Source organism: Diabrotica undecimpunctata, chromosome 1 (genome assembly GCF_040954645.1).
Source record: "Diabrotica undecimpunctata isolate CICGRU chromosome 1, icDiaUnde3, whole genome shotgun sequence".
NCBI lineage: Eukaryota > Metazoa > Arthropoda > Insecta > Coleoptera > Chrysomelidae > Diabrotica > Diabrotica undecimpunctata.
The window spans coordinates 42,094,272-42,107,703 of NC_092803.1; the positions used below are offsets into that span (position 1 = coordinate 42,094,272).

At 30.4% G+C, this 13,432-nt stretch overlaps 3 protein-coding genes across 3 annotated transcripts; 1 reads left to right on the forward strand and 2 right to left on the reverse strand.

The window, feature by feature from the left end:
- The first annotated feature begins 3,495 nt into the window (after nt 1-3,495).
- On the forward strand, nt 3,496-4,914 carry LOC140438776 (uncharacterized). The gene is made up of 3 exons (XM_072528427.1): nt 3,496-4,044; nt 4,136-4,335; nt 4,666-4,914. The coding sequence occupies exons 1-3, from the start codon at nt 3,857-3,859 to the stop codon at nt 4,833-4,835; spliced, it is 558 nt and encodes a 185-aa protein (XP_072384528.1). The 5' UTR covers nt 3,496-3,856; the 3' UTR covers nt 4,836-4,914.
- A 244-nt stretch (nt 4,915-5,158) lies between these two features.
- LOC140438783 (magnesium-dependent phosphatase 1-like) lies at nt 5,159-7,435 on the reverse strand. The gene is made up of 4 exons (XM_072528432.1): nt 7,236-7,435; nt 7,111-7,168; nt 6,817-7,038; nt 5,159-6,195 (listed from the first exon to the last, which is right to left on the reverse strand). Exons 1-4 carry the CDS (start codon nt 7,273-7,275, stop codon nt 5,994-5,996), a joined length of 522 nt encoding a protein of 173 aa, XP_072384533.1. The 5' UTR covers nt 7,276-7,435; the 3' UTR covers nt 5,159-5,993.
- Nucleotides 7,436-8,643: 1,208 nt separating this feature from the next.
- On the reverse strand, nt 8,644-13,122 carry LOC140438784 (magnesium-dependent phosphatase 1-like). The gene is made up of 4 exons (XM_072528434.1): nt 12,828-13,122; nt 12,704-12,761; nt 12,402-12,623; nt 8,644-9,121 (listed from the first exon to the last, which is right to left on the reverse strand). Exons 1-4 carry the CDS (start codon nt 12,865-12,867, stop codon nt 8,938-8,940), a joined length of 504 nt encoding a protein of 167 aa, XP_072384535.1. The 5' UTR covers nt 12,868-13,122; the 3' UTR covers nt 8,644-8,937.
- Between the last annotated feature and the right edge of the window lie 310 nt (nt 13,123-13,432).

A 13,432-nucleotide genomic window follows, 5' to 3' on the forward strand; every position in this document is an offset into this window, starting at 1 on the left:
TGGATGTGAATCCTGAAATATAACAAAATAAAGTAAAAACCAAGCAGTAGACATAAAATATCTCAGAAGAGTTAAAGATGACACATGAATGGATAAAATAAGAAATACATTGATAAGGGACGAGCTAAAACTAGAGTCAATACTTAGAAAAAGGACAATCTAATCGTCAGAGACGAAAATGCCACTGAGCCTCAAAAGTAAAAATTATACAAACAAACTGAATTAAGTTTGCCACAAAAAATTGGGAGGGGGTGGAACAACAATTTTATAAGAAATGTAGCTGAGATAATGTTAAAAAAAATGTTTATTACCACTTTTTGTGCAGAATGAACCATTCTCTTAGAAACAACGCTTGAGGCTACCAGTGATTTTGAATGTCAATTATGTGCACAAAAGTAATTTTTTAAATAAAATTTGTATGAACTGGATGGTAAAAATTCGATCTATTTTGATCAGAGTGTCCTACCAACAAAAATCAAAGTGCATTTTAAAAGTGAAGAGTGCAGCTTTCATATGCAATTTTTGTGTTTTGTTGCAAATGAAGTCAGTTTCTATAAAGCTGTTAAATTAAATAAAGGTTACACGATTTTTGCCATTTACTACTATTCTCATAAGATCAATAAAATGTACCACTTTCATTGACCTGTCATTATTCTCTTCTTTCTGAAAGAAGAATAGAGTTTGTTGGACTACAGAAGAAATATCTAGAGCTTTCCTTTGAGGTACTACAGTAAGAAAAGTTAGCTCTATTTAAAAATTTTTTTGCATTATCTGAGATAGGGGATTTGTGAATTATCCCTTACCTGCTCTATCATCTTGACTAACATCGTGAGGCCTTGACTAACACTAATGTTAAGGCCTCTAGAAGGACATATTGTTAATGATAAAATAAAATTATTCCTATAGGAAAAATAATGGAGTTCTTGGATTTATTTCAAAAAGTATTTAAAAAAAAGAAAAAATGTTGCCATATGCGCTTATTAAAAACTTTTGTAATCTTAGAACAATAATTAGAATAAATCATAGAAATATAAAATCCAAAGAAGCTGAAAATTTGAAGCGAAAAAACTTAGTGATGCTGGATTCAACTAGGTCAAAAATTAGAAAATTAAGTAAAAAAGAGGGAGCTCCTGGAGTCTATAGAAATAAAAAAAAATCGGTTGCCTGTAAAGTCGGTTTTACGGGCGAAGATTTTACGTGACAACGTCTTTTTCTCGGTAGAATATTTATTGATATGAATATTATTAAATTGCACAATAGGAACAAGGAATTGAATGAAAATAAGAATTGCACAAATTTTAACTATAGAAATATATTTTGTTTACTAAAACATTGTACATGTAAACTTAAACTTAACTAATTTCTATTTGAGTGATTTTGTTGAGGATAGGACGATGATAGGAGAAATATGAAATGAAAGGAAGTGTTTCTGCTGTAATGTGTCTTGAACGCGAAGAACGCTCGAGAAAGACAGAGGACAGAGACACAAGCACGGAAGCACGCACCGATTCAACGCGCCTAATTCTCTAGTGCTGCGCGCGCAGCGGACCGATCATGTTTGAGTGGGAGAGAGACGCAAGGCATTCGCCGGTCCGGCGGGCCTCTCTCTCGTTCGGTGACTCACTGTAACAGACGTGAGCGGGCGTTACACTTTTTCATGAATGACTCCGAGCCACAACCTAATTTAAGACGTTGTCACGTCAAAATTGTTTGTTTCACATTTTAGACTGTTATCGTTAATATTTAATTAAAATTTTCTCGTCTAAGACACAATAAACGAGTACAGTCAACAGTACGGACTAAACATTAATACCCACAAAACCAAACAAATGATTGTCAGCAAGGAGAATATAAATGGGGCTCATCTATACATTAATGGGACGCAGATAGAGCGAGTAAAACAGTATTGCTACCTGGGAACTATTATAAACGAACAGTGGAGCAATGTACAGGAAATAAAGTGCCGCATAGGAAAGGCAAGAACGGTCTTTAACAAAATGAGCGCCATCTTCAAAAGTCACAACATATCCCTGGATACAAAAATGAGACATTTGAGATGCTATGTTTTCTCTGTGTTGTTGTACGGGGCGGAGGCATGGACGCTTACAGACACCACTATTAAAAAACTTGAAGCATTTGAGATGTGGCTTTATAGAAGAATGCTGAGAATATCATGGACAGCAAGGATCACGAACAACGAAGTTCTAGAAAAAATGAAGAAGGAACCAGAGATTGTGTTTACGATCAAACGCATAAAATTGCAATATCTGGGACACGTTATGAGAAATCAGCACCGTTACTCCCTGCTGCAGTCTATATTGCAAGGTAAAGTCAAAGGTAAGCGAGGACCCGGTAGAAGGAGAATATCATTGCTGCGGAATTTAAGAACATGGTTTAAGAAAACCTCAACGGAGCTGTTTCGAGCCGCAGCGAGCAAGGTCATGATTGCCAATATGATTTCCAACATCCGAAACGGATAGGAACCAGAAGAAGAAGAAGACACATTCTGGAAACTATTTTATAGCTACTGTTGAATAAGTGTCGGAAAATTTAAATTTGGCGCATTCGCATTTCCGGATATGTCCGCCATCAGAGGCCACTTTTTTGGTCGCCTTTTCATAACGATTAGATTCCCTCTTTTGTCTTTTTGCTCGATGCAGACGATGGAACTATCCTTCTAGTTAAGCGTTCTTGGATGTCCTAAATGCTAAATCATAAGTAAAGAAAAAGAAGAAGGTCACTATAAAAGTTTAATGAGGTTAAGGGTTAAAAGTTTCAAAATCATCGATTAGACTCGATGTTCAAAATCTTTTAACCACCATGGTATAATGAATACATTTGTACCATGTTTAACCACGATAACCACCAAAGAATTGTCGTCTCCGGTGTAATTAATAAACGTATGAAAAACTGATTGCAACTTGGTGCAAGTTTCCATGTTTGTTACTTTATCCAACTATTGCGCAATATGGTGTTATATTGCGTAGTTGGCCGGTACGCTCTTGTTGTGGCATTATCTTGAAGAGACAATGCCATTCATTATGGTTTTATTAAAGGTGGAAATAAAACACATTCTTTCTAAGAAGAAAAAAACTCAGCTTCAGAGTCTTAGAAAGAAACAGAGCCCTTCGAGCAAAGTGCTCTAGGGAGCTACCCTACACGGGTAAAACCATGAGTTAGACACAACTTTCACTACTGACTTGAGATCGATTCATTGTAGCGTTGGTTTTTGTGAGTGTGTGTTTATCTTCTGTGTTGGATGTGTCTGCTGTCCTGCTTTAGGCTTGCGCCTCTTCAGGACGTGTTTACTTTTTTTTTGAGATCCGAAAATGTCCCATATTTAAAGATAAATTAACTTTTATATGAAACTTTTTCATTTCTCAACCAATTAAATTTAATTATGTGTTCCAGAAGGAAGGGCGATGAACATCGAAGTGCGTGATTGGTGGCACTTGATGACAGAATGTCATAGTCACAGCACAATTGTTATTTATACTGTGGCACAGCACACTCTTATGGCATGGTACAACGAAAAGACTTATGGTATGTGTTGTGCTGTGATTAAAGTTCATTGGTTGAATTTACACGCCTACATAAACAAAAACAAAATTTTAAAATTTGTTTATCTTTGTACATCCTGCTCTATTTCTATTATTAGATAAGCAATTTCCGATTTTTTTAACATCTTTGCACTACTTTAATGACATGTTTAGAATATTATAATTCCAGAGATGATACTATAATTTGGTATTAAAATGTATTACTAGTAACTTCATTTTAAATTCTAATTTTGTTAAAGAATATTGAATGAATTTTATTATTTTTCTATTCGAAATAGCCATCATTATTCTGTAGAATGGCTAGAATACATTGGAAAAAGTATAGATCCTTGACTGTAGCTGTGAGCTTGGTAGTTTTGTATTTTATTATAAAAACACAAACTTATGAACACACAGCTTTTGTATTTCTACCCAAAGTACATCCAAACAAGCCATGGGAGTTTGTAGCAGACTTCAGCAACATGAAGTACTTGAATCCAACAATGTAAGTAGCATTTTATAAATATAATGAATTGATTAACTAGTTTGTTTTGTGATTTTTTATTAGTTCAAAAATTTATATGTAATATTTTTAGTGTAGATTTCAACATCCTAGAAGAAAGTGGCAACTATGAACATTGGAAATACACAGCTCAGTACCTGGAAAATTTGTCACATTGGCCATATCTGCCTAACAAAGCTATTGCCCATTTTAACATAAAGGCATCTCCCAAGAAAGATTTATACTATATACATTCTGTTCATGTTACTTGCTTGTTTCAGGGATTATATTGCTGTAAGTATATGTAACAAGTACTTGTAGTTTCAAATTAAAGACACCCTACAAATTTTGTAATCTGTTTTGTCCCTTTTTACTTGCTCTATTACAAAAATAGATAAAAAAAACACAATATATTATATTTTAATTGTTGTCTGCAATAAATTTGAAAAGTTTTAAACTAACAATTAGCTTTTTGAAATTCATATTTGCTGGGGAATATGTTTTATATACCAAGACAAAAAACTTGAATAAAAGTAAGTAACAAAGTAGTTATTGCTAAGGAAATACAATCATTTGTTGTCAGGTCTCATCTGTTATTATAAAACTCTTAATACTTTTTTGTAGTGAATGCAGAGAGTGAATTCAAATTTTCTCATAACAACAGAACAAAAGGAGCAACTTGTGAAGAAACTGTAAAATATGAATGTCCAAGGATATTATCTTTCTTCTGCAGGAGGGAAGTAATATATCAAAGAAATGCCATCATGAGCAATCTTTTGAAGAAATTTTCATAATGTAACTTTTTAAGTTATACTAGTAAAAAAAAAATTTAATATTTTTTTACTCAAAAATTAATAAATACTTTAAATGACATCTTATGATTTGTTTTGTTGTATTCCAACTATAATATAATGGTATATCTTCCACTATTCCCTGCTTTGCATATTCTTGAAAAGTTCTAGATTGTTTACAAATTTTTACATATGTGTGTAATATATATATATATATATATATATATATATATATATATATATATATATATATATATATATATATATATATATATATATATATATATATATATATATATATATATATATATGTTTATATATGTCTATATTTAGGCTTGGAAGGGTTACCATAAACATACTTGTTATATCTTAGGGCATAATAAGTGGGAGTTATGGACTATAACACCACGGTGTATATGAAAAAAAAAAAGCAAATGTTATAGAACAAAGTTTTTTTTAATTAAATCAATTTTGAAAGGAGTAAATATTATAGAACCAACAATCTTTATAAATATTGAAAGTACAATTTTAATAACTGAATATGAATAAATGACATATATTCAACTGAACTGAAAACTATATAATATAAGCAACAAATGTCAAAATATCAACATCTGTCATAGACTACTTCAAATAAGTAAAAACGTCTTAATTTTAGTTTTTATATTAAGTATGTGAAGCGAAAAATAAAATTTTGTATGTACCACTGGTGTTATTTCTTCCAATTGACAACTTATCCTTGGCTATTCTAACTACTCTGCTCTATACCATTTGACTGATATGCCTGTTCCATTAGCTTTTTCTTCCTTGCACACATTCATTAATGTTATTATCTAGTAGTGCTTCTTTCAGGTTGTGTTTCTGAAGTATATGTCATGATAGGTCAGATTACACACTTGTATATTCCACTTTTGTTTCTATTTTTAAGTGTCTGATAATGTACATGGTTACATATTGATCAATACAAAATATATAGAAATTGAATGCAGGAGAAATACATAAAGAGTCTAGCTGTAGCTAAAATACTAATAATTCATAATTATATGAATAAACTAAGAAAACAAACTGAGAAATTCTATGAAAATAGATTTATTTTGTTACATTATACATTACTTACATACGTTATACAATTTATTACATAAATATCACATTCTTTATCTCTCATATACTATTACGATTATTCACTACAGATGTTTTTAAACCTGCTACAAACTGTTGTTTTCCTTCTTCTATCACTGATTTATTTACACCATTTTTTACAAAAACAGAGACTACACCAAGAGCACTGACATCCTGGATATTACGTAATCGATCATCAAAGAATAACATTTCTTCAAAATCAATTCCAGATTGCTTCTTTAAGCTAAAAACAAGTTTAAATTTTCAAAACAAGAAGTCTAAGAATAAAATATGTTATCTGAAAAAGTACAGTCACTCTTAAACTACTCTCCCAGTAATTTATCAGACTAATAGATTATTACAGAACACTAGGAAGGCAACAAAAAATTATATATGTGAATAGAATACTACATACTAGAACTCATAAAAGTAGACAATTCGCTGGTGTGGTAAAAAACGATCCAGCTTACATTTTAATAAGAAAGAAATAATAAATATAGGCCAAATAAATAATGAAAAAGAAAACTAGTAGTGGATCCAGCACAAGCTCTGTTGCGTAAATATATTAAGTAGATTAATCTTATCCATAAATAGGTAAGGAAGTTAGTGATGTATAAAAATGACAGTTTAAGATGTGAATGAAAATGAAATATAAACTAGATAAAATGAAAAAAAAATATATGTAAGTCAAACATAGAGAATACATGTTTAAAAGATATGACCAAAAAGTAATAGAATACAAATTTTAATAAAAGAATTGCTAAATTGAATAAGAAATATCTGTGTGAAATATGTGATTTATCAAAGTCAGTTAAAAAATATATTAAATATGAAAATGTAAGTTAAACAGCAAATTATTTCATACTTATTAAAATGTTTTGTCTTCTTTCCTGGAAATATTTCAAGATAAGAAAAATACTTGTCCCATCCAAACAGCTGAAGCAACTGTCTAGCACCTTTAGTTTCAGAAATTCTTGAAGCCACTCCCAAAGTATATTCTTCATCATAGAGTTTTTGCAAAATTTGTGGCACTTGGGGGTAGTAGCCTATTTCATAATTACAGCTGTCTACCACCACACCATTGGAACTAAAAAAATATTTATGGAGAAATAGTATAAATAAGATGATTTGGTAAATTAGAAATATTGGGACTTCTTACTTCCTTTTAAAAGGAGGTGTTACTTCCTTATCCACCCTCACTTGCCATAGTGTACGATCTAAAATAAGTTTATAAAAATAGTTACAGTTGATTAAAATGATTTGCTTTATTTCCAACAAATATACCTAAGTCAAAAACAATCATTTTTAAATTGTTTGAAGCCATGCTAATTTTATTTAATTACAAAACCATGACCAATGTATCTATTTTAGTATAGTAAATCCAAGTTCAGACTATAAGATTTTTTTAAAAGTTGATTTTCAGTTTTATGTTAAAATATTTGTAAATCCCAATTTATTTAAATCAAACCACAAACATACTAAAGATGACAGATGAAGTGTTAGTTGAGGTTAGGCTAGGATTAGTTATTGACCTTCACTTCTTTTTAGATTAGACAATTCTTTTTAACGTTTCTATTTTCATATTTTTGAAATCGAAACGTAAAAAGGACAATGTAATTATCATTAAAATTAATTGGAAATAAACCGACTGTAACGATATATCGCGCCCACACACTACGTGGAGTAGTAAACGCAATGCGATGCATGTTTATTAATAAAATAAAATCCAATCAATTGGAATCTCATCACAGACCACTAATAACGATCTCATCATCGAATAGAATCAAACCGAATCAATTGGGATCTAATCAAATCGACTGGAATCAAATTGATTGGGATATAATCCAATCGATTGGAATCACAATAATAAATTAAAAACCATCGCTCCGTGCGTAAACGATAAGAAAGCTATGCTCATAGTCGTAGTACATACTCTGGCTACAGAATAAATAACAATCAGAATGCAGACTCTCAGATGCCGCTTTTGAAGTTTGTCAGCACGCGATCGCCATATTTTAAACGGACACATAGCCTCGAATTGAGAAATTTGTGACAAGATAAGACAGAACTGTAATTTAAATTTTTAGAGATTAATAATTTAGTACATTTGAAATAATTTAATCTATTCTTCAATTAAAAGTACGAATAAAATAGTGCATATTATGTCTATAGTTTCCATAAATAAATTAAACCGGGTTAATTTTTTTATGCACACCAGATAAGATGTCACTGAACAGCACTGGTTCCGTTTAAAACATAGCTGATTCCGTCTGCGCGTACTTATTTTTTCAAGCGGAGTGGGCATTCTGATTGTTTATTATTCTGTTCTCTGGCTATGCTTCCCCATCTCGGTCACTCGCCACATTCTATTTTTATGGTTTAATCACAAAATCCCATCTAAAAAACATACATATTGGTGTAAAACATGTCACAAGGAAATAGTTTCAGAACCATTCCCAAATCCTGATTCTGTATAAATAGAACACAATATTCTTGTAATGGGTTAAAATGAAACCTTTTTTTGGAAGCATAGCTTTCTTATTACAGGCTACGGACGGAGCGGTGGATAGTGGATTTCGCTGAGGTGTGAAAAAAAAATAAAACTGTAACGACACATCGCGCGACCACACACTACATAGAGTAGTATAGGCAATGCCATGCGTATTTATTAATAAAACAAAAAAACAAAAAGTAAAATAAAATAAAATTTACTATTTTTGATAGGAATACGCCACAATTTAAATTTAAAATAAGTTAATTTTTATATATTTTATAAAATAGAATACAATCTAATCGTATCAAAATGAATAAAATATCGATCCAAATCAAAATACAATAAAATCGAATAGAGTTGATTCCCAAAATACTAATAATTTACAATTATATGAATAAAATGAGGATAAAAAGGGGTTATCTGTGAGAAATTCAACAAAAATTGTTTTATCTTCTTCTATACACTTTATTATATCAATATCACATTATTCATCTATCTTATAGACTTTTTTACCCCTGAAGCAAACTGCTGTTTTCCTTCTTCTATCACTGACTTGTCTACACCTTTTTTTACAAAAACAGACACTACTCCAAGTGCACTGACATCATGGATGTTGCGCAATTCATCATCAAAGAATATCATTTCTTCAAAGTCAATTCCAGATTGTTCCTTTAAGCTAAAAACAAGGTTAAATCATTAAGAATGTTAAAAATAAAATAATTTTATTTAAAAATGCATTATATATATATATATATATATATATACACTGTATATATATATATATATATACAGTGTGTTTTAAAAAGGTATGTCATAAATTAAATCAAGCATTTCGGGAACAAAAATAAATTGATTGAATCCAACTTACCTTAGTACAAAAGTGTACAAAAAAAAGTTACAGCCCTTTGAACTTACAATGTAAAAATTGTTTTTTTGCATTGCTCCTCAACTACTTGACAGTTTGTAATAAAAATGGACACGTTACTTTCTTATTCTGAAACATTTTTCATACAAAAGAAACAACAAAATCTAAGCGCACAGAAAAATTTTAAGGGGTGTGTGCAACCCTAAATCCCCCCAAACTTTTGTGTACGTTCAAATCGAATGAATTTTGTGGCATCATTAGTTTAATACATTATTTTTAAAACTTTTTTACATAAAATTAACATAAACATAAAATTACAATTAGTTTCTACGGATACAATAATTACAAACAATTCCATCAATAATAGTAAATAATTTGAAGCTATCATTTATTGTGTGAATAAGATTAATATTAAAAATTTTGATATTACAATGGCCTACGCATTTCAGGAAATGACAGATATGCATTTAACTTTGTGTAAGTTGGATCAGATTAAATTATGATTTCAATAAACTATCGGGGAATATCGTAGGTGAATGTCAAGGAAATAGTGCAGCAGCCTCAAGGCGTTATGCAGTAAAATACCCAACTGAAATACACCCGATAGACGATTATTTCTGACCATTGATCGTCGTTTACGGGAAAAGTGTACATTCTAACCGCAAGTTGCTGGCAATAGTGGTCGTCCAATAATGGATGCAATTGATGAAGACATTTTAGAAATCATTGAAGAAGTCCCTGGAACAAGTACAAGGGTAATAGCTGCTCAACTACAAAACAAAATGTTCCTCACGTAAGGGTTTGGAGGCGTTTGAAGTATGAGCTGCTTAAACCCTATTACTTAACAACGGTTCAAGAGTTATTGGTTGAAGATTATCCTAAAAGGATTTAATTTGGCGATTGGTTCTTAATGGAAAACACTCGAAATGTTAATTTTATTAGAAATATTTTGTTTACCGCCGAGGCTACCTTCCGTAGAACTGGAATAACAAACCATCATAACGAGCACATTTGGGCCGACGAAAATCCTCACGCCAAAAAAACGACTCATCACCACAGGACTTTCAAAGTTAATGTTTGGGCAGGAATTGTGGACAACAATCTAATAGGCCCAGTATTTCTTCCCAACAATTTAAATGGTGATAATTATTTGCAGTTCTTGGCAAACGATTTACAAGAGTATTTGGAAGAAGTGAATATTGCAATAAGTCAAAATATGTGGTTTCTACAAGATGGCGCTCCACCGCATTACAGTAATGAAGTCCGGGAATACCTTTGCAGGCAGTATCCTGGTCGGTGGATTGGAAGGGGTCGTGACGTACCTATTTCTTCGCCACCCAGAAGTCCAGGTCTTAACCCCATGGACTTTTGCTTTTGGGGGTTTATGAAAGAGAAAGTGTATTCTGTAACAATAGAGGACGAACAACAATTGAGAGTTAGAATAATTGAAGCTGTAAATCAATTTCGTCAGAAAAATATGATTTTTCAGCACATTCGGTTTTCCTTATTAAAACAATACCGAATGTGTATTGAAGAAAATGAGGTCATTTTGAACATTTATTGTAATATCATATTTATAGAGGTTATAGACATTTTTTGTACTTGTTAATTCATTTAAGCCATTTATTTAGTTGCACATAATTTTTTAAAGGTTAATGAAAAGGGTCGTTACTCAATAAAAACTGTTTTTTGAAAAAAGTGATGAGGCAAAAAATTTTAAGAATAATGTGTTAAACTAATGATGCCCAAAATTCGTTTGATTTGAACGTACTCAAAAGTTTGGGGGGATTTAGGGCTGCACACCCCCCTTAAAATTTTTCTGTGCGCTTAGATTTTGTTGTTTCTTTTTTTATGAAAAATGCTTTCAGAACAAGAAAGTAACGTGTCCATTTTTATTACAAAATGTCAAGTAGTTTAGGAGATAATGCAAAAGAACAATTTTTATTTTGTAACTTCAAAGGGCTGTAACTTTTTATGTGTACACTTTTGTACTAAGGTAAGTTGGATTCAATCAATTTATTTTTGTCCCCGGAATGCGTGATTTAATTTATGACATACCTTTTTGAAACACACTGTATATATTGTGTTTCTTATAAGGGATATAGCTTAAAATAAATAAATAATAATACAATAAAATTATGCCCCACTGTATAAATCATGTCACTTATCTACATCAACAATTTACGCTAGTTTTTTGTTTGAAGTTTTTTTTATTCAAGGAAATAAATAATTAAATTAAATATTTTTTATGAAATTTACGAAAAAACTTATTCTTTATAAAAAGTTATGCATGGTCTAAAACCTAAGATGCAATCATCACATGTCAAATTTTATCGATATTATACGAGGTATGTTAAAAACTATAAATTTTGTTTAAGAGTAAAGTACCTTTATATTTCATAATATCGAAAATTGATATTATGAAAAGTTGTTTGGAATTAAAAACTATGTCTTAATATGCAATTACATCCTCCTAATTGAAATTTTTTTTTGCAAATTCTGGTCAAATTACAGATACCAAACTAAATTTTTATTTATTATAAATATGATAACTCATTTATTATTAATTTTACAAAAAAAGTTATTCTATATAAAAAGCTCTGCATGGACTAAAATTTAAGATGCAACCAGTAGGTATCAAATTTCATCAATATTATATATACCAGGTATGTCAAAAAATATGAATTTCGCTTAAAAGTAAAGTACCTTTATAATCCCAAATATCGAAAATTTGTATTGTTAAAAGTTGTTTGGAATTAAAAACTATGTTTTAATGTGTAATTATATCCAATTGAAGATTAAAAAAAATCATTTTTTATTGGAACGGAAGAACAAACATTTTTTATTGGAATGGAAGAGCATAACAAATTTAATTTGTAAAAAATAAAAATTATGTTCAGTATCGGTAATTTGAGAACAATTACTGCTACAATTTTTTTTAAGTAGAAGGGTGTAATTACACATAAAACATAGTTTTTATAGTAATTTTTAGTATAATATAGGCATTAAAAAAAAAATTAAAATTCAACATGAAGACATTGCAATGTCTTTATGAATATCTCATAAATTAAAAATTATTTTTTGTACTTACTTATTAAAATGTGTAGTTTTTCTACCAGGAAATATTTCAAGATATGAAAAATATTTATCCCATCCAAACATTTGAAGTAACTGTTTAGCACCTTTAATTTCAGATGTTCTTGACGCCACTCCCAAAGTATACCCTTCATCATAGAGTTTTTGCAAGATTTCTGGCACTTGAGGGTAATATTCTATTTCAGAATTGTAGCTGTCCACCACAACGCCATTAGAACTGTAAAAAAAATGTTTTTCCTAAAAAAAGGTATTTAAATGAGATGATGTGAATGTAATAATTATGTTATGGATGCTTACTTCTTTTTAAAAGGTGGTGATACATGAGTATCCACCCAAAACGGCCATAGTGTAAAATCTGAAATAATTGGTGTTAACACAAATTATATATTATATGTACAATTTTGTATATTGGACACATTACCTAAGTCAAAAACCATCATTTTTAAATTGTTTGAGGCCATGATAACGTCGTTTAAGTACAGCAAGGACAACCAATATAATTGGTAAACCCAAGTTCAGACTATGATAATTTTTTTCTGAAAACAGATTTATATGTAGTTTATGTTAAAATATTTCATCATAATCCATGATCATTGCAAATCATTGATTGCAAATTGCAATCAAACCACAGAATACTATTTTTATTTTTTGTGATTTATAAAATGTTGGGTTAGGGGTTTTCCTTTTGTTAGGTTATAATTTTATACTTTACTTTATCCAGAGAACAACCGAACACATCGATTATTCTATGCTTTATCTATGATTATCACGCAACACGCATCGATTATAACACAAAACACATTATAACTTTGTTATAACGTTAATAGACAGAACACACAATGTTCTGTCTGTGTACTGTGTGTTCTGTACCATGGTACAATGAATGTGTATTCATTGTACCATGGTTTTGTACTGTATAAAAGCGTATAAAAGGGATGAATCATAGGCGCACTAATTTATTATTTCAGCTAAAATTATAAATTTCCTGCATACAATATTGATTTCTTTATAGTCGCCTAAAACCAT

What these genes read in the sequence shown, in the direction of transcription:
- LOC140438776 (XM_072528427.1), top strand. Translation starts at nt 3,857, where the DNA reads ATGGCTAGAATACATTGGAAAAAGTATAGATCCTTGACTGTAGCTGTG. An exon ending in AAGTACTTGAATCCAACAAT is followed by an intron (nt 4,045 to 4,135) that starts GTAAGTAGCATT and finishes TAATATTTTTAG; the next exon opens with TGTAGATTTCAACATCCTAG. An exon ending in GTTTCAGGGATTATATTGCT is followed by an intron (nt 4,336 to 4,665) that starts GTAAGTATATGT and finishes ACTTTTTTGTAG; the next exon opens with TGAATGCAGAGAGTGAATTC.
- LOC140438783 (XM_072528432.1), bottom strand. Translation starts at nt 7,275, where the DNA reads ATGGCTTCAAACAATTTAAAAATGATTGTTTTTGACTTAG. An exon ending in ACACCTCCTTTTAAAAGGAA is followed by an intron (nt 7,039 to 7,110) that starts GTAAGAAGTCCC and finishes ATATTTTTTTAG; the next exon opens with TTCCAATGGTGTGGTGGTAG. An exon ending in AAGACAAAACATTTTAATAA is followed by an intron (nt 6,196 to 6,816) that starts GTATGAAATAAT and finishes ACTTGTTTTTAG; the next exon opens with CTTAAAGAAGCAATCTGGAA.
- LOC140438784 (XM_072528434.1), bottom strand. Translation starts at nt 12,867, where the DNA reads ATGGCCTCAAACAATTTAAAAATGATGGTTTTTGACTTAG. An exon ending in AATGATGGTTTTTGACTTAG is followed by an intron (nt 12,762 to 12,827) that starts GTAATGTGTCCA and finishes CAATTATTTCAG; the next exon opens with ATTTTACACTATGGCCGTTT. An exon ending in TCACCACCTTTTAAAAAGAA is followed by an intron (nt 12,624 to 12,703) that starts GTAAGCATCCAT and finishes TTTTTTTTACAG; the next exon opens with TTCTAATGGCGTTGTGGTGG.